At 43.9% G+C, this 17,723-nt stretch overlaps 1 protein-coding gene across 2 annotated transcripts in view; it reads left to right on the top strand.

The window, feature by feature from the left end:
- The window catches only part of C8H10orf90 (chromosome 8 C10orf90 homolog), a 76,490-nt gene that overhangs the window by 12,719 nt on the left and 46,048 nt on the right, over positions 1–17,723 (top strand). Inside the window, exon 1 of one of the 2 annotated variants that reach the window (XM_066554545.1) lies at positions 830–905. The exons of the other annotated variant lie outside the window; for it this stretch is intronic. Within the exon in view, the coding sequence (XP_066410642.1) occupies positions 839–905 (67 nt within the window). The 5' untranslated portion in view covers positions 830–838. Of the gene's footprint in view, positions 1–829; positions 906–17,723 lie in introns of those variants that run through there. 2 annotated transcript variants of the gene reach the window in all.

Genomic DNA, 17,723 nt, shown 5'->3' with positions numbered 1-17,723 from the left:
AACGGGAACATTTTGGGAACGGGAACATTTTGGTGAACGGGAACATTTTGGCAAACAGGAACATTTTGGCGAATGGGAACATTTTGGTGGACAGGAACATTTTGGTGGACAGGAACATTTTGGTGAATGGGAACATTTTATGAACAGGAACATTTTGGCGAACGGGAACATTTTATGAACAGGAACATTTTGGTGAACAGGAACATTTTGGTGAATAGGAACATTTTATGAACAGGAACATTTTGGCGAACGGGAACATTTTGGTGGACAGGAACATTTTGGTGAACAGGAACATTTTGGTGAACAGGAACATTTTGTTGGACAGGAACATTTTGGTGAACAGGAACATTTTGGCGAACAGGAACATTTTATGAACAGGAACATTTTGGTGGACAGGAACATTTTGGTGAATGGGAACATTTTATGAACAGGAACATTTTGGTGGACAGGAACATTTTGGTGAACAGGTGTTCGCTATTTAAAAATCCGGGAGGTCATTACAGAAATACGTGCAAGCAGCAGATTTGAACATTTCCTCTTAACTTTGCTCCAGAACACTCAGAAGGAGGGACACAACTTCAATATTTAAATCAAGAACTGCTCCCAGCACCCAAGGGTGAGCGAGAGGGCACAGGTGCGACGCGGGCTGTCCCCAGCCAGCGCACCCAGCTTTTCTCTCCCCGGGGTTGTTAAATCCGATTTTCGCGGGACACAAAGCCGGCAGTGAGCGGCTGCCGGAGCAGAGCAGCTGCAGCGGCGCTGGAGGGTGAATAATTGATGTGCTGGCAGCTCCGGGCTGGTCCTGTCGCTGTCACCCGGCCGGGAGCGCATCCCGGGGATGCCCCGGCCAGCGCAGCCCTCGGGCATCTTCTGCACCCCGGGCTGGAGGGAAACGCGGCTTTGGGGTGAGTTTGGGGTGAGTTTGGGCAACTTCGGGGGGGTTCTGAGCGTCCTGCCAGCTCCTTTCGCTCCTGTGCCGGTCTTTCTGAAACCAGACTCTGTTCTTTTGGAGTCTGAAGTGAGTTTTAAAAAGCCTAAAAAGGCAGGAAGTACTTTTCTTTTTAACTCTAGGGAATATGTAAACAGCACCTACAGAACTGGCACTGAAGTTGTGATGAAGCTGACTGAAATTAGCTGGTGGTATCTAAGTTTTCAACCCCCCCCTCCCTCCCTGTAGCTAGCCCTGGACAAGCTACTAAAACAAAAGATACTTATGTTCCCTTTATGATTTTCCCAAACTAAGATTAATGTAATTTGGTGTGAAACGTGAGAGCTTGAAAGAAGTTTTGTTTTCCATAGAAAAAAAAGTTGGTTCCCTGTCGGAAGTTTAACTTGTGCTGTTGTTTTTATTCAGTTAGAGACATTTCTCAATGTCATTTCTCAGTGACCTGAGACCTGCATCAAGTTCTTAATTAATAACTCTGCATTCAATGCTCTATTTTACCTTAAAGTAGTGGAAAAGTAACCTAATTTTCCTAAGGATAGTGAGGAGATATATTTTATATATAAAGCACATGGTAGTGACGAACTAAAGCAACTCTCACCCCTTCTTTATAAGGCGAAAAACATCAAAGTATTTTTGTTCTGTTAATCATTAACAGCACCTACCTATAACACTTGTTCAACTGTCTGAGTTATTTTCCAGCAGCTCTCCTGCCAGCAGTGCCTGGGAGCTCTCAGGTAACTCAGTCCTTGGCACAGTTAAAAATTGATACAAAAGCAATCAGCTCCCGAGAGCAGAGGCCAGGGGTAGGAGCAGGGATGTGAGATGAATCATGAATAAGCCTTGATTGTGAATAACAAGTTCCCTCTCTTTTTATTTGTTTTTAATTGCATAGTGCACATTCTGCTGCTCCTGCTTTATTTCCTTTGTTTTGATCACAAAAGCATTTCTTCTTTGGCATCTCAAACCCAGCCAAATTTTGAAGGGATACAAGTCCAGCACAATGATATCTGGTGCTAACAGTAATTAAATGCCCATGTTAAAAAAAAAAAAAAAGAAAACAACAAAAAACCAAGAGGTGAAAAGAGGGATGTGTAAACACCAGGAGATATGCAAAGAATGGATGTAATCCTGCACTCCTTAACCATGGGAGTCATCCTTATTCAGGAAAATAATCTTGCTGCTTTCAATAGACATCAGTGGGTGCTGGAGCACCAGGCCCAGCTTTTCCAAGGAGATAACAGTGTTTTACCTGGGTTTTTTCTGCACTGCAATTTTAGCAACACAGCTCTTGCTGATGTGTTTGAATGCATTAGTGATAATATTAAATTAGGCTTTACCTGATGTCTGTTTTGCCTCTGCAAGTGTGAAAGAGAAAATGGGATAATGGATGAGATGTGGCAGGGAGAAGGTACAAACCCCACGTGTTTTATTGGCTACCCCTGTTCCCTGTGTTTGCAAATCACTTTTTGGTCCATGGGATGTATCAAATTTGCTTTTTTTGGTTTTTGGTTTTTTTTAGGATAGGATGCAACTTTAGCACCAAAAAACTTCCTGCTGTCCCTTAAAGTGTATTTGGATCTTCCTAAAATTGATGTTAATAAATATTGTCCATCAGATTTAAATACAAGGGGACTGTAATAATGTCCAGGGAGTGTTTTTTACTGCTGTGATGCTCTGTGATCTTGCAGGAATGACACATTTTTATATAAATGTGGTGGTTTTGTTGCCCTTTTCACCAGCCCAGCTCAGCATTTCTGAGCTTTGCCCTCCCAGGCAGCGTGGTGCTGCCCTGTAATCCAGGAGGGGGCTTGGGAGCACCTGAGTGCCCTTCCCCAGGCAGAGCAGCTGTTAATGAGGAAAACTAATTACCTAAAAGCTTTCAGCAGGATGGGGTTGTGAAGTATAAATAGTCATGAACTGCTCCTGGTGCTCTGTGTTTGTGCTGCTGCCAGCACTGGTGGGGTGGAGGGGAGTGACCCTTTGCAGTCACTGCTCTGTGGGGGAAAATTAGAAAAAAAAATATAAGTGAAAAGTTGAAATAGAAAAAATTGCAAGTGAAAATGCACTGGATGATGATCCCAGGTGATATTAAAAGCTTACTCTGAAGTGAGGTTGGCATTAAGTCTCCATTGGCTTTTTGTTGTTGCATTGAGCTATCAAGAACGAGCTGGTTTTCTTCCCTCAGCTTTCTTACATGGTGGTTTCTATTTAAACGTGAGGTTTAGTAGATTAACAGCATTTATTTGCTGCAGAAGCAGTTTAGGGCTGAGGTTACATCACTCTCAGAGAGCTGGAAGCCATAAAATGACCCCGGTGCCAAGGGCTGGGGGGACAAAGTGGTGGCTGCAGGAGGCTGCAGTGGCCCTGGGCAGAATTTCCCTTCTCTTACTCCATGCAGAGTCCCAGCAGCAGCATCAGCTCCCTCCAGGGAAGTCCCTTTCTGTCCCTGAACCCTGCCCATGGAGAGTTCCCAGTCCTTGGAGAACCCCACAAGCACTGGTTGTGTGTTAATTTGAACTTTATGAGTTTTGAAGGTGCATTTCTTGCATCTGCTCTTTTTTATTGAATTCTACCTATCAAAATCCAAACCACACATGCAGCAATTGTTATTTGAGGATCTCCTTCTGGCATTGGGCACAGGTTAAGTGCCCGTTTTAGTTTTTATTACTTTTTGAGAATTCCAGAGGTGGCTGTTCAAGCAAATTTCTTGGAAAGTTTTTCAATCTTGGCCAAAATATGCTCTGGAATGGTTCAGCCTGTTTTGTATCAAAAATTGTGTGTGCAGTGATGTAAAATGGCTGGGTTTGGGGTGCTTTTTTTGGTATAAATTTTGTATAGAAAAGCTGTTTTCTGTGATTATTGATGTGTCATTCTTATGTCTCTCGTTGTCATGGCTGGTACTTGTTCAGAGGTTGGACTTGATGATCTTGGAGGTAATTTCCAGCCTTAATGATGCTGTGATCCTGTGACTTTGAGGTCCTTTACAACCTCAGTTATTCTGTGATCTTGTGATTTTAAGTGGAAAAGCTGAGCTGGTGTGAGTGTACATGTTGTATTTCATGGATGACTACAGGCAGATGATAAATCTGCAATGCATATTTTTAAAATGAAGGTTTTCCCTTGTCCTCCACGAGTTCCTCTGCTGCAAATCCCAGCCTGGGAGCAGAGTTCCCAACCCCAATGTCCCCCCAGGGCATTTTCAAGGGCGTTCTTGTCTCCTGCGCTGCTGCTCCTGATCCATGAGACATTTCTGCATCCCTGGGAGAGCAGGGGACAGCCCCATTCCCACCTCTGTGTGTGGTCCCACCCCAAACCTGTCCCAGATTGCCATCAGTGCTGTGCATTAATCACTGAGTTAATTGGTGATGCTGTAACTCCTCAGTCACACACCTGGCAATCCACTGAGCAAACTCCTCTGGGGAATAAGCCCTGACCAATGCCTGTGACAAGGGATTCTCTTCCTCCCCTCCCTGCAAAGTACAAACAGCTCTAAGTGTTGGGTCCCCACTTGTTGATAGTGTGCTGCCATTAATAGTTATTAGGGTCCTGCACAGGCTTGTATCACAAGCAGCTAAAAATGTCTTTAGTGCCCATGGCAGGAGGTGGAACGAGGTATAGAAACCTTTGGTGGTGATTAAAGCCCATCAGTGCAGGGTTTATGAGGGGCAGAGGACAAAACAGTGCAGGAAACACACAATAGCCAGTGACAAAATCAGCTAATCACAATTACCTTGGCTGTCTTTTGGAAGAAGAATGGAATCAAGAGAATATGGACATATTTTCCCTTGTGCCTGTAGGATAAATAAAATGGAAAAAAGAAGTGTTTTGGCAGCAGAAGGTAACTCTGGCCACATGGCCATGGGTGCTCTGGGACACCTCTGGGACTGGGTTTCAGATCTCTTTGGGTTTAACTGATTGCATTTAGTTTTCTGCTTCTATTGCTCTGGATTCCTAGTGCCATGTGAAGCTGCCAGTATGGAAAATGGATTTGGGAGGTTGGGCAGCTTGGGGAGATACCTGGCAAGGCTTGGCCCTGCAATTCCCATGAGAAACAGGGCAAGGCAGAGCCCAGGGCCACACATGGAGAGCTTCTGCCTCTTCTGAAACCAGCTGCTGCTCTTTGGAGCATTTAAAATTATTTTTAAATTCCCTTTCTGGATAAAATCAAACTTTAACAGGCAAAGTTCCTGTGCAGAACAAGAGAACATTGTTTTTAATGTAATTTTGGTTAACAGGACACCTGTAAGAACAGATTATACTGAAAGCAAGGTTTCATCAACATTAGGTGGCTGGGGCTCACTTTGCTTAATTTTCTGGGGCTGAGCTGCCCATGAGATCCCTCACCTGCATGAATTGTCAGCTTTGCAAAGGCAGAGGAGCAGCCTGCAGGTGACTGCACCAAATCCCTCTGTTTTTCAAAGAACAATTGAAGCAATGTGGGTTTATTCCCATTTTCCATGCCTGGAGCTGGTTGAGATCCCACAAAGGGCATTGTCCCAGCGCGTGACACGCAGGGAGGGCACTGTGGGAGGATGCCCTGGCCGTGCACAATGAAATGCCCTCTCCATGGAAAATGAGAGAGTTGATGTCAGCCTTTGCCTGCTGGGCCCAGAGCTGAGCCACCCAAACTCTCCTTTCCCTGTTTTATCCTCTCAGTGTTACCTCAGCCTGACTTTCTCACTGCTGAATTTCCTAGCAGGCAAACACTGCTCACTCTGGGTTTTTCCCTTTCTTTCCTTGCCTGCACATTGCCTTGAACAACAGCTCCTGACCTACTTCTGTCTTTTAATTGCTGCTGCAATATGAATTTTAATTCCAGCCAGAGTCCAGATGTACTGAGGATGCACAGCACATGCCAGGGCCAGGCCATTTATCTCCCAGGCCAGTCTTTCCCAGCCCTTTGAATCCAGGGGCCCCTTAACCTTTCTGAAAAAATATCTGAAGCCATCATCACGTATTTCCCTGTTGTCTGCTGATGGGAAATGCAGATAATAACTGCTAATCTAAATGCTAATATGTATTTTCTCTGACAGCTTAGTTGGTTTTACTGTTCTTTAACCTTTGGCTGAAAATATTAATGGAGATGGATGTGAGCCTGGTGCTTCCATCCCCCAGTGCCCAAATGAACCTGGGCAGTGACAATTTATAGGTCAATTTATATTTTTATTGTTATACTGAGTACTTTTTGCTTCTTTTCATGGCTCTTTTTGGGGAATTATGGACATTAGAGGATGAGTGGGTCACTGAAAACTCAGAATTCTGGATCTGGGGAGATCACAGTTGATGAACAAGGAATTAAGTTTAGCATTTTCCAGAAGGGTTCTGTGAACTTTGTTCCCCCCAAAAAATATCCTTATTTACTTCTCTACACTTGAGAAGAAACACTGGCTACAGGTGCTGCATTTTGAGCATCTCAAGAATTTCCTCTCCTGGGGACAATGTTTTGCTTAGCTAAGATCTCCCTCTTTTTATTCCACAGAAATGGGAAATGAGGACAAGTTATCAATGTGCCTTCTCCTCAATTAAATTAACTCACAGAATTAAAACTGAACTCAAGAAAAGCTTTAATCTTAATCATTCTGTGGTTGTAGCTTGTGAAGGACTCGGGAATCCTTTGGGAGGGGGAAAAAATGTATTTAAAAACATAAGCTGGTTTAGCTCAGGTTTTTCTGGGATATACTAGATTTTAATTAAACAGGAGTTCAATTAATTATAATTAATAAGTAGAATACAGAAAAGGAGAGCTGCTCATACTCTGGAGAGTCAGAAAATGAGGAGAAAATTGGGGATACAGCCTCACACAAGCCCTGGGAATGCGGCTGGGAGGAGAAGTCCAGGGAAGGACGGCACACAGAGGAGGATGCTTCCCTCCACCATTCCAGAATCCTCTTTCCCATAAATATTTTCCAGCCCTTTGCTTGCTGGTCACTCTGCCAAGGGAGGATTTAACAGCACAGATGCATCAAATCATTATCCCAGTGATGTATTACAGGTACAATGTGTATTGCAACCTGTTCTCACAGCAGCCAGAACGTTAGTGCCTGATATTATTACTGATATTTGATGTACAATCCAACTCTATTTAATTAGTTCACTAAAATGCATTTTCTGCCAGAGATACAGTGAACAGGAAGGAAAATCACCTTCCTGGAGAAATGCCTGGTAGCAGGATGACTGAAAAAAGCTGATAGTAGAGTCTGAGAGGCAGAAATTGAGCACATCAATCCTGCAGATCCCCCAAAATGTGTGGAACCTCGTAGCTGAGATTTTGGAATACAAGCTGGCAATTTAGCTGTAAAATAAAACTCTTTAAAAGGAAACTCCCATGATGTTACCTATAAACACTTTAGAACAGCAGATTAATCTGGAGTTTATGGGTAAGATAGCAGAGAGATGCTTCTGTGCTCAAGGAAGTATTTTTATGTTTGCCTAAATGACCTCTTCTTCATCCAAAGAGCTGCAGCTTTGCCTTAGACACGAAATTGAGCTGTGGCCTGGGGAGTCATCCCTACCACAGCCACACTTGTGTTGTCTCCTTGGTACCCACGGTCACAGTGGCACCAGGGGATCATTAAGAAAGGTTTCATCTTCTTTTTGCATCCTCTGAGGAGGCAGGAGAGCAGGATTTTGGCATGAGCTGTGAGTTGGGCTCTGGGCTCCTCTGCGTGCTGGATGGCAATTTGTGCACTGCTGTGCTGCCCAAAGCCACAGCCTCCCTGAGCAGCACAGAGCCCTTCCCTGAGCACCTGAGGGGGCAGAAACAGCCTCCTCCTCCTTCTGTCCTGTGGGAAACTATTGTGAAACAGGGCCCCCGACAAACGAGGGAATGATGCATCTGACTCCATGTTCTCAGAAGGCTAATTTATTACTTTATGATACTATATTATATTAAAGAATATTATACTATACTAAAAAATACAGCAAGGATACTTACAGAAGGCTAAAAAGATAATAATGAAAACTTGTGACTCTTTCCAGAGTCTTCACACAGCTTGGCTCTGATTGGCCAAAGAGTGAAAACAACTCACAGCAGAGTCCAATGAAACAATCTCCAAACACATTCCACATGAGCACAACACAGGAGAAGCAAATGAGATAAGAATCGTTTTTCTTTTCTCTGAGGCCTCTCAGCTTCCCAGGAGAAAATCCCTGGGCCAAGGAATTTTTTCAGAGAATGTGAATGCCACAGGAAACCTGGGCTGGCTTGGTTGCTGTACGTGGGTGGAGGGTGCAGGAGCCAAACACCACTGCAGGTCCTGTTCTCCTGTAGGTGGGAAGATAAAAGGGCTTGGAAATGGATCTCTGAGCCCTCTTCCATGAAACCAGGAGGAAACCAGGGGATCTCCTCCTGCTCAGGGCTCACTGGGGGCTGTGAAAAGGGCTCCACTCGTGTTGCTGCTGCTGCTCTCCCCCTGTGGGGTTGGCACTGGGGTGGAATCGCAGCTCCTGGACCACTGGATTAGGGAAGGTGTCCCTGCAATGGCAGGAGCTGGAATCAGGTGACCTTCAAGGTCCTTTCCAACCCAAACCTGATTCCCACAGTGCCTGGTTGGGAATGGTCCCACTTCTAAACTGTCATTCCCTGCAAACCTCTCCGTAATCAGTGAGCTCTGGGAAGGGCCGTGGAAGCCTCCAAGGGAAGAGGGCTGGATGTGGGGTTCGTGGCTTGTGCAGAGTGAAAGAGCTGCTTTGGTGGCTCCTTCCACCAGACAGGCCAGAGAGATCCAGAGGGGAGAAACCTGAACAGTGAGCTGCAAGGAAACCTCTGCTGCTGCCTGTGTTCCTGTCTTGGTTTGAAAAGCCAGGTGTCTGCTAAGGAAAGGAGGAGCCTCTCTTGGAACGGAAAATGTAAACCCCCTCCCTCTGAATTATTGCAATTTTGTTTCTGCTCTCAGGCAAAGATATGGGAGCAGGAATAACAGTTCTTTATTAGGAAAACTAAAAATACAAATGTAATAGTACAAAAAAAATCAACAAACCACCGAGAGAGTCAGACCATGCCCTGCCCCCTGTGTGTCAGGGGGTGGCACAGCCCCATCCCATGGGGGCTCAGCCCTCCTGCAGTGCCAGCTGTGGTTCTGCTGGAGCAGGGATCCTGCACAAGGGGGGAGTTTTCCTCTGCAGCTCCAGGGCTGCTGGAGATGGGCCTGGGCTCCCTCTGGCAATGCAGGGCAGCAGAAGCTGCTCCTCTGGCAATGCACTGGGCAAAGGCTGCTGGGCTGTCCCAAACCTCAGATTGTACCCAGGTAGGAATGCTTGGCTCCTCCCCTGGGCGGAGCATCTCCCCATGGGATGATGGAATTGGACCAGCCATGCAGGGACACTCACTGGCCATGGACAGAAAATAATTAATAATTAATGACCCATGAACAGAAGATATCTCCTGGAGGGAGGATTGGTTGTGGGAGAGATAAAGAAAACTGCTCAATGAACAGCAGACAACTGCCCCAGCTCTGACAGATGGAAATAGAATACTCCCCTCCATTTCCAACCTAAGGCAGTTCCCAGGCTGGTAAATGGAGCCTTGCCCTGGGTCTGGCAGCTGAGGGAGGAGGGAGGGAGGCAGGAAGGGGTGTTTTCCCCTCATCCCAGGCCTGCCTTTCCGACCCTTCCAGCCTGGATAGGAATGGCAGGACACCATGGAATGATTCAGTCTTAATCACCTGTGCTCATTTCCTGTGTGGATCTGCAGCGAGCTGCTCTGCCACATCCAAATTCCACTTTATTGCTTCTCTTGTTCTTTCTCTTTCCCTTTGTACTCCTTAGGTAGCAACTGCATTTTAGCTTGTTTTCAGGAACCAGCAGTAATATTTCCTGAGCCAATTCCTTTCTTTAATTTGTTGTTGTTTTGGTGTCTGACACATCCAGAGCTCTCCCTGGACTCCAGAGTCTCTGTACAGTACAAGTGTCTTAAGCACAGTTTATTTTAATCAGGCCTCCCAGAATTCAGTAAATACTTCAGGCCAATTCCTCCAGTAAATCTGAACACATTCAGCAAAAACATGTGCAGCCAGTGCTCAGACATAATTGCCAACAATTTCACACCCACAGAATCCTCGCTTGCCTCTGACATTCCCAGAGCCCCATCTTCCCCATCGCTGTTTCCAGCAGGAACCCCCCAGTTGCTAAGGGGATAGAGGTTCTGATGCAGCCCTAAATGAAATATTTTGGGCACAGAGTGCAGAATTACGCATGTAGTTTTCTGGTTAATGTTCTCTGTGTCAGAGAGGAAGGAGCACGCTGCAGAGAGAAGCAGCTCTCCAGAGGTCTGGAGGCCAGGTTTGATCCAGGCACTACCCAGGCATTCAAAATATGAATTGAATCCGTGTCTGCTGCATTTAACTGGAACTCTGACAATTACAGGCTGTCACAGGAGACTTCCACTCCTCTTCCTGACTCAATTACCCAGGCTCACGCTTCTCCTAAGATTGAGCTTGACTTTATGTACCATTGCTGTAAATAAAGTCAAGCTCGTTTTCTTTTTTCTTTGCTATTCTAAGGAAAAGGGAGAGGCTGATTTTAGCACCCAGCATCCAACTGAGCCCAAGCCTCAGGGGGAGCTTTTGGCTGAATTGCAATTAAGTATTTATTTTTTTAGCCAAGTTGTGGTTATTGATGCACTGAATTTTAACAAACCAAAAAAACCCCACTTCCCATGTTTATTGCCCACTCCCAAATCTTTGCTATAGGAGTATCTATCATAAAGTCTTAAAATAACAAATATACATAATCAACTCAGGTCCCCTTAAAATTTTACAGACACCAATCATTACTAGGCAAAATACTGCAGCATTCCACTGAGTTATGTTATTTCCATTGTATTTTCCATAATATCCTGCTCCTTATGCAGCCTTGTTTTCCTTATTCCCCATTTTTTTTTGTGCTGAAAAGTTGTTTGCATTAATCTGTTCACAAATCCTGGTTCCTTTTGTGAGTGATCTGTTGATTGCAGCTCAATAATGTTTGAGAATATCGAATTATTTCTTGCATTTTGGTGGTGATCTGAGTGTGTCCCTGTACAATTCCTGACTTGTGTCCTGCTCTGGAGTTCATTAACTCTGCATGAGTCAGGCAGGCTGCACTTCCCACTTCCCCATGGAAGTGCTCCCCTTCTTCTGCTTCTCCCCTTTTCCCACTGGGATGGCACAGCAGCATTATGGGAATAAATCACACAGGATTATTTTGTTCATGGTGGTGGAAAAAAGGCCATTCTTTATTCACAGAACTCCTTTTTATACAGTTTCACAGACCTCGTGTGGGACTCCAATTGGTCAGGAGCTTTCTTGCCAATTACTTTATTGGTCAGTAACAAGTTGGTATTGATTGTATCAAACTCTCAGTGTATAAGTGCTGAAAAGTTGTTTGTGAGAGATAGTTTTCATTTTTCTATCTAAGGTGTAAAAGCAATTTATACAGGTGTTAGTTGTTTTTCACCCAGGAATATTTTGTTATGTTAATGGGCTGCTCACACCAGAATTGCTTTCACATGGGAACCTGTAAAATGCCAGCTTGACTAAGAAGAAATGACAGGCCAGCCAGAGCAGGCCTGGTTTTATGAGGCTTTTTCAAATAGTTTTTCTACCTTACTGCAACAAAGGATGAGCAGATGATCATCCATGGAAGTGCTGTCCCACAGAAATGAAATCCCTCTAAAGCTGGGAAGTGCCCACCACAGTGCTGTGGAACTTTGGATGAATTGCTCCCAGATGTTGTGTGGAAGTGTTTAACTGAGCTGAATGGGATAAATGCCTGAAAAAAATTCCATATCTTGTGGAAATTCCTGCTGTGCTCCCATGGTTTGAGTTGGAACGGGCCTTAAATCCCACCCAGTGCCACCCCTGCCATGGCAGGGACACCTCCCACTGTCCCAGGCTGCTCCCAGCTCCAATGTCCAGCCTGGCCTTGGGCACTGCCAGGGATCCAGGGCAGCCAGAAATGACAAATTGTGCCATTGCTGATGCTCTCATTAACTCCCCAGAGCTGCTTCAGGAGATGAAAAGTCTCCTTTTCACAGTGCAGGAGTTTTAACTGTGCCCTGGCTAAAGATTACCTCAACCTGCTATAAATTGAGATGTTTCACTAATTGCTTTCTTGGTTCATTAGCCAAATTGTGAGTCTGAGGGAAATGGAAAAGGCTCAGAATGAATTTCCCTTGCTATCCTTAATTTAAATGGTGAATAATAATTTAATGTTGAACAAAACATTTTGGGTGATTTGCTGTGCTGGAGCTCATTTTTTACCTTGGGATCATTTGCCACCTTTGAAGCTTTGTGGGGAAATGATGCTCAGCTCTGCTTCTTTCTGATGTGACACCAGGCAGCAAGGAATAATCATTATAGAATAATTGTAATAATCTCAAAATTTATTCAGAAGCACTTTTGTCATGGGAGGTCCCTCCTCAGATATTGTTTTAGGCAGTGAGATAAGAGAGATAAAAGGCAAAAATCTGTAAAAGTTTTGCTTCTGTGGATGCTGTGGCTCTATTTCCATTTCAGCCATGAAGGTGTCAAAACTACAACATGTCCCTGGTTTACTCCTTCCAACACTCAGCTGAAAATCAAAGATTAACTCTGAGCAGCTGCAGGTAACAAATTCTACTAATTCATCAAAGCCAACGCTGTAGAATTTAATCTGTTTTATGAAATTCCTCCCATGGATTGTTATGGCAGGGCTGTGGCACAGGAGGTCATTTGTGAGCTCTCAATTGCTGGTTGTGTGACAGTGAAAAAAGGAGGCCAAAAGAAAGGTTAAATTAAAGAAGCTCCTAGAAGCTATTTATGTGAGATGAATGTATATTATCTAAATTAATGACAGCAAACCTCCAATTAGCTGAACACTGATGCACAATTTGAGCTTTATAAGGTAAATGCATGTATTGTGCAGCCAAAGGATTGGGTGAGGAAGGTTTCACTGGGGTGGGGTTACAGGTAAATGAACATTTTCCTTTCTTGGGGCACAGTGACCTCACTGCTGCTGCTGACAAATCTTTACAATAAATCTGTCACTGTTTCCCAACATCAATAAGGAGTGTGAAACTTAGGACCTTTCCTTCTAAAATATCCTCCTATAACATGGGATGAGCAAAAACCTTGAATGTGCTGCTTTGTGTTTCAATAAACAACTTAATTTTTATTTTAGAGCAGAGATTTCCTCCTCAGACCAGTGCATGTTGGTTTGGCTGAAATAAACTTGTTTCTGTTTTGTTCATTTAGAGAATTCCTCTGTAAAAATACAACAAAGAGGGCTGCAGCTATCAACTCCTTCAAGGGATTCAAAGGAAATTTCTAATGGTTTTTGCAGTTTATACATGCTAAAATAATGGTGTAATGGAGTGATTTGATCAATTTACTCTTTGGGGAGGTCAGGATTTTGTTGTAGATCATCAGTTACTTCATTATCCTGATTATGGTCATTGAGAGTCAAGATTTAATTACATTTTGTGCAGAAAAACTCTATTTTAATGTACCCAGGAGCTTCACATCTCCTCATACCTCTTCCTATGCATCTTCTGAATTTTGTGATTTTAGGGAATCTCTACCCTATTACTTCTTTTTTTGACTTGCTAATGATTCCCAACTCATTTAGTGTCAGTATTTTGCAGTAATGTGCCCCTTTCAGGGTCATTCTGGGAAAATATCAATTCCTAGAGTACTTCTGCTCATTTAGAATGAGTTGAGGGAGATGTGGAAGCCCTACTCTATACTATTTGTTTATATTTTCTTTGATTTCTGGCTCTGTTGTTTTGTCACCCTGGTCTTCAGTCTTGTCAAGGTAATTTACGCTGGCTTTATATATTTTTTTCATATTATCATCTGATGTATCCTAATCCTATCCTAATTTTGAGATGCCTGAGATATCAAGATCCCTTTTTAAAATTTAAGCAGCACTCTGGGTTGCTCAGCACTTTTGTGCTGTGTGCTTATATTCAAACTCACACACTTTGTATTGCTTCAGTTGCTATTTTTAAGCTCCACGTACAAATTCAGCTTTCCTTGTTTTCACTGTTCTTTGTAAATTTTTTTGTTGTTTTTTTTTTGTTGTTGTTGTTTTTTGTTTTTTGTTTTTTTTTTTTAAGCTGAGATTTTCTCTGTCCATTCTGTCCAAAAATACAGAGGCTTTTATAAACAACTTTCCTTCAGCTTTTAGCTGGGGAGAAAAAAACCAATTCAAAAAAAATCCATAAAAACTCTCTCAACTTTAAAAGCATTAACTGCTGTTCTCTTCTGGAGAGGATGGAGCCAGGCTTTCTTTTCAGCCTCCTCCTCAGTCCCCAGGGTTTTCCCAGTAAAATTCCCTATTTTCCTTCTCTCCAGTGCCTTTTTCTGTGCCATTAGAGTGGGACTATTTTTCATGTGAGGGATTTTCTTTTGTTCCCTGTGTCCCACTCATGTTTCCCACTTTGTCTAAGTGGGATTGCTCTCTTTCTGAAAGCTGAGGGACATTTCTAACACACAGAATTGCAGAAAATTATTACATGTGTGCTTGACCCAGGTCACCAGCTGGTCACCACCCACCTTTTCCTTCATTTTTATTCCCCTACCTTTGATCCCAACTGCTGTTTATTCTGCATTTCTAGCAGGAGACATTTAGCAAAGGCTTTGGCTATAAGATGAATCCCCAAATCCACAGAGTTTCCCCATATTGTATTTTCACACTGAAATCCCCTTGAAAGGTCACTTGAAAGTTTGAAATACCAGAGCACTTTGATTGCTGTTGATTTTTCTCATGGTGATTGAGGAGCCATCGAGCTCATCAAGCTTTACTAAAAACACAGTCACTGGTTAAATTTCTGTTCTTGTAAAGAAAGAGCCCACTGAGCTTTCCCACACAGCTGCTGCTGGAACTGCATTCTTCAGGGATGGATATCCCCAGGAATGACACCAGGATCTGCCCAAATGGGGCAGAGAAGAAACTATTCCATGTACCTGCTGGAATTAAGGGAGAGCACAGCTCCACTTAGCCATGATTATGATGAGAAATTAATTTCCACAGCTCAGCAGTGGTTGAGGTACTCAGTGCATGGCCCAGAGCATTTGTGGCTGCCCCTGCATCCCTGCAAGTGTCCAAGGCCAGGCTGGACATTGGGGCTGGGAGCATCTGGGATATTGGAAGGTGTCCTTGCCCATGTGTCTTGGTTTGAAGAGACAGGTGTCTGCTGAGGAAGGAAGGAGCCTCCCCTGAAATGGAAACTGCAAATCCCCTCCCTCTGAATTGTTATAATTTTGACATTAAGGGGCTCTCAGGCAAAGATATGGGAGAAGGAATAACAGTTCTTTATTAGGAGAAAAAAAAAGAAAATATAAAAATAAAAAACCAGTAATACAAAACAACACTGAGAGAGTCAGACCATGCCCTGTCCCCCTGTGTGTCAGGGTGGTGGCACAGCCCCATCCCATGGGGGCTCAGCCCTCCTGCAGTGCCAGCTGTGGCTCTGCTGGAGCAGGGATCCTGCACAAGGGGGGAGTTTTCCTCTGCAGCTCCAGCGCTGCTGGAGATGGGCCTGGGCTCCCTCTGGCCATGCAGGGCAGCAGAAGCTGCTCCTCTGGCAATGCACTGGGCAAAGGCTGCTGTGCTGTCCCAAAGCTCAGATTGGATCCAGGTAGGAATGCTTGGCTCCTCCCCTGGGCGGAGCATCTCCCCATGGGATGGTGGGATTGGATCAGCCATGCAGGGACACTCACTGGCCATGGACAGAAGATAATTAATAATTAATGGCCCATGAACAGCAGAGATCTCCTGGGGGGAGGATTGGTTGTGGGAGAGATAAAGAAAACTGCCCCATGAACAGAGATAAGTGTCCCAGCTCTGACAGATGGGAATTTTGAATTGAATACGCACCCAGCTAAACCTGAGACACCATGGCAGGGGGTGGGATGGGGTGGGATTTAGGTCCCTTCCAACCCAAACCATTCCATGATCAAAATTCCTCTAAAATTAACTCAGAACTACACCCCCAGGGAGGTGTCCTCTTTATTTTTGGGGCTGGTTTGTAAGGGGTTTGTTGAGTGAATCATTTTTGGGATCATGCTAATAACAGGCTTTCAGTCACCCCATAGGCTGTAGATGTGTTCTATGAGATAATGTATTTATGGGTTTGTTCACCAAGTTTGGCTCAAATAAAGATTACTGACTTCACAGGTTTATAGGCAGTCCAAACAATGGGTAATGTCAGTATAAGTAGCAATGGATAATTTCAGTATAATAACAATGCATAATTTCAGTATAAATAACCCTGAATTCCCTCAGGAATGGCTGAATATGGTTCTTTTGTAAAAGCAGTAACTATAGCCCTACCACCATCAAAAATGCAAAGATCTAATTGCTTCTGAGACTTTAGAAAAATAATATTGAAGATTTTTGCCTAAATGGTGATTTCTCTCAGCATTGACCTGCCTGCCCATGAGTTTGATGCTGTTGTAGTTAATCTTTTTTAGGCAGAATGATGAAGTGTCTAAACTTCCCTGTGTCATCCCAGTGCCCTTTTCTCTTTGCCATCAGGATGTTTCTGTTGTCCCACTCTGAGTTCATGCCCTTAAAACACTTTTCCACTCACCTTCCAGGCTTTGAGGATCCAGCTCTGCACTGACAAAGGCAGAGGGCTGAATTATGCTAGAAAAATATTAATATTATACAGTGAAATTTTTTTTATCCTTGGGAGAAGATAAGATCATATAAATGAGGCAATCACTGCTGAGAAGAGAACTTAACAATCTTTCCTTTTTCCAGTACAAAATGCCAAGCCTTATTAAGGAAAAGGAAGATGGGAAGTGCTGTGTAGAGCTCAGTAGCAGAAATATAATAGCCCTGTGTACCCCTCTTTGAAAAGCTGCAAGTTGGTTTTTTTAATGAGTGAAAAAGTAAATTGTATATTATTTTTTACAAGGAAATTAGCTTTTATTTATGTAAGGCAATCAGTGTTTATTATAAGTTAAGCATTTGGAGAAACAGATTTAAAAAATCCCTACATTCTCTTGGATTTACAATGAGGGTTATGTGCTTGGTTTTCACCACAGCTGAATAAAACCTCATCCTTCCAAAAATCCTGTTAAATATTCTTCAATTCTTGTAAGTATCCCTGAATTCTTATTAAATGCTCTTCAATTCTGTATAATCCTGTATCATCTTCTCTTTGGCAGCCGCACAGCAGCTGTTGGCTCGCTGTCCCTTGATTAATTCTCTCCCTGTTCCAGGGTGGAATACACCTAGTTTGTTTAGTGAAAAGGAATATGGCTCATATTTAAAAATCCCTTTTAATGCAGTTACAGCATCTTTGCAGATTTAATTAGGTCTCAGCCCCTTCCAAATCGCTCAAGTCAAAGGTCCCATCTTACTTGTCCCTGAGGCACCGTTACACCGAGTCCCCAGACGGCGCCGAGTTCCTGAGCGATGACTTTGCCATATAGGGGCTAATTACTTCTAATCTTACACATTGATGAGCCTGGATTTTATGTCTCTGAGCCACTGGGACTGGAACTGCCAAATTATCCTCTCCATAGCACGGGGGTTGTTTCTGCATTAAAGGGACTGGCTCCACAAATGACAATCCCTTCCCACCAGGCGCTCGCGTTTGAAACCCTAATTATTGCTGGCACTGGCTGCATCCATGAGCTCCTGGTAATCCCTGTCAGGATCTCAGGCAAGCTGCTGAGCCTGGCTCAGCTAAGCCAGGGAAGGGTGAGCAGAGCAGCAGAGGGGAGCAGGAGCTGAGTCATGAGGGGACATGGAAGCTGCAGCTGGATATGAAACATCCTTGAGCTGGGCCTGGAGCAGCATCCCC

Source organism: Molothrus aeneus, chromosome 8 (genome assembly GCF_037042795.1).
Source record: "Molothrus aeneus isolate 106 chromosome 8, BPBGC_Maene_1.0, whole genome shotgun sequence".
NCBI classification, from domain to species: Eukaryota; Metazoa; Chordata; class Aves; order Passeriformes; family Icteridae; genus Molothrus; species Molothrus aeneus.
The sequence above is the reverse complement of the archived record's forward strand: the minus strand, read 5'-3'. Positions and strand labels throughout refer to the sequence as shown.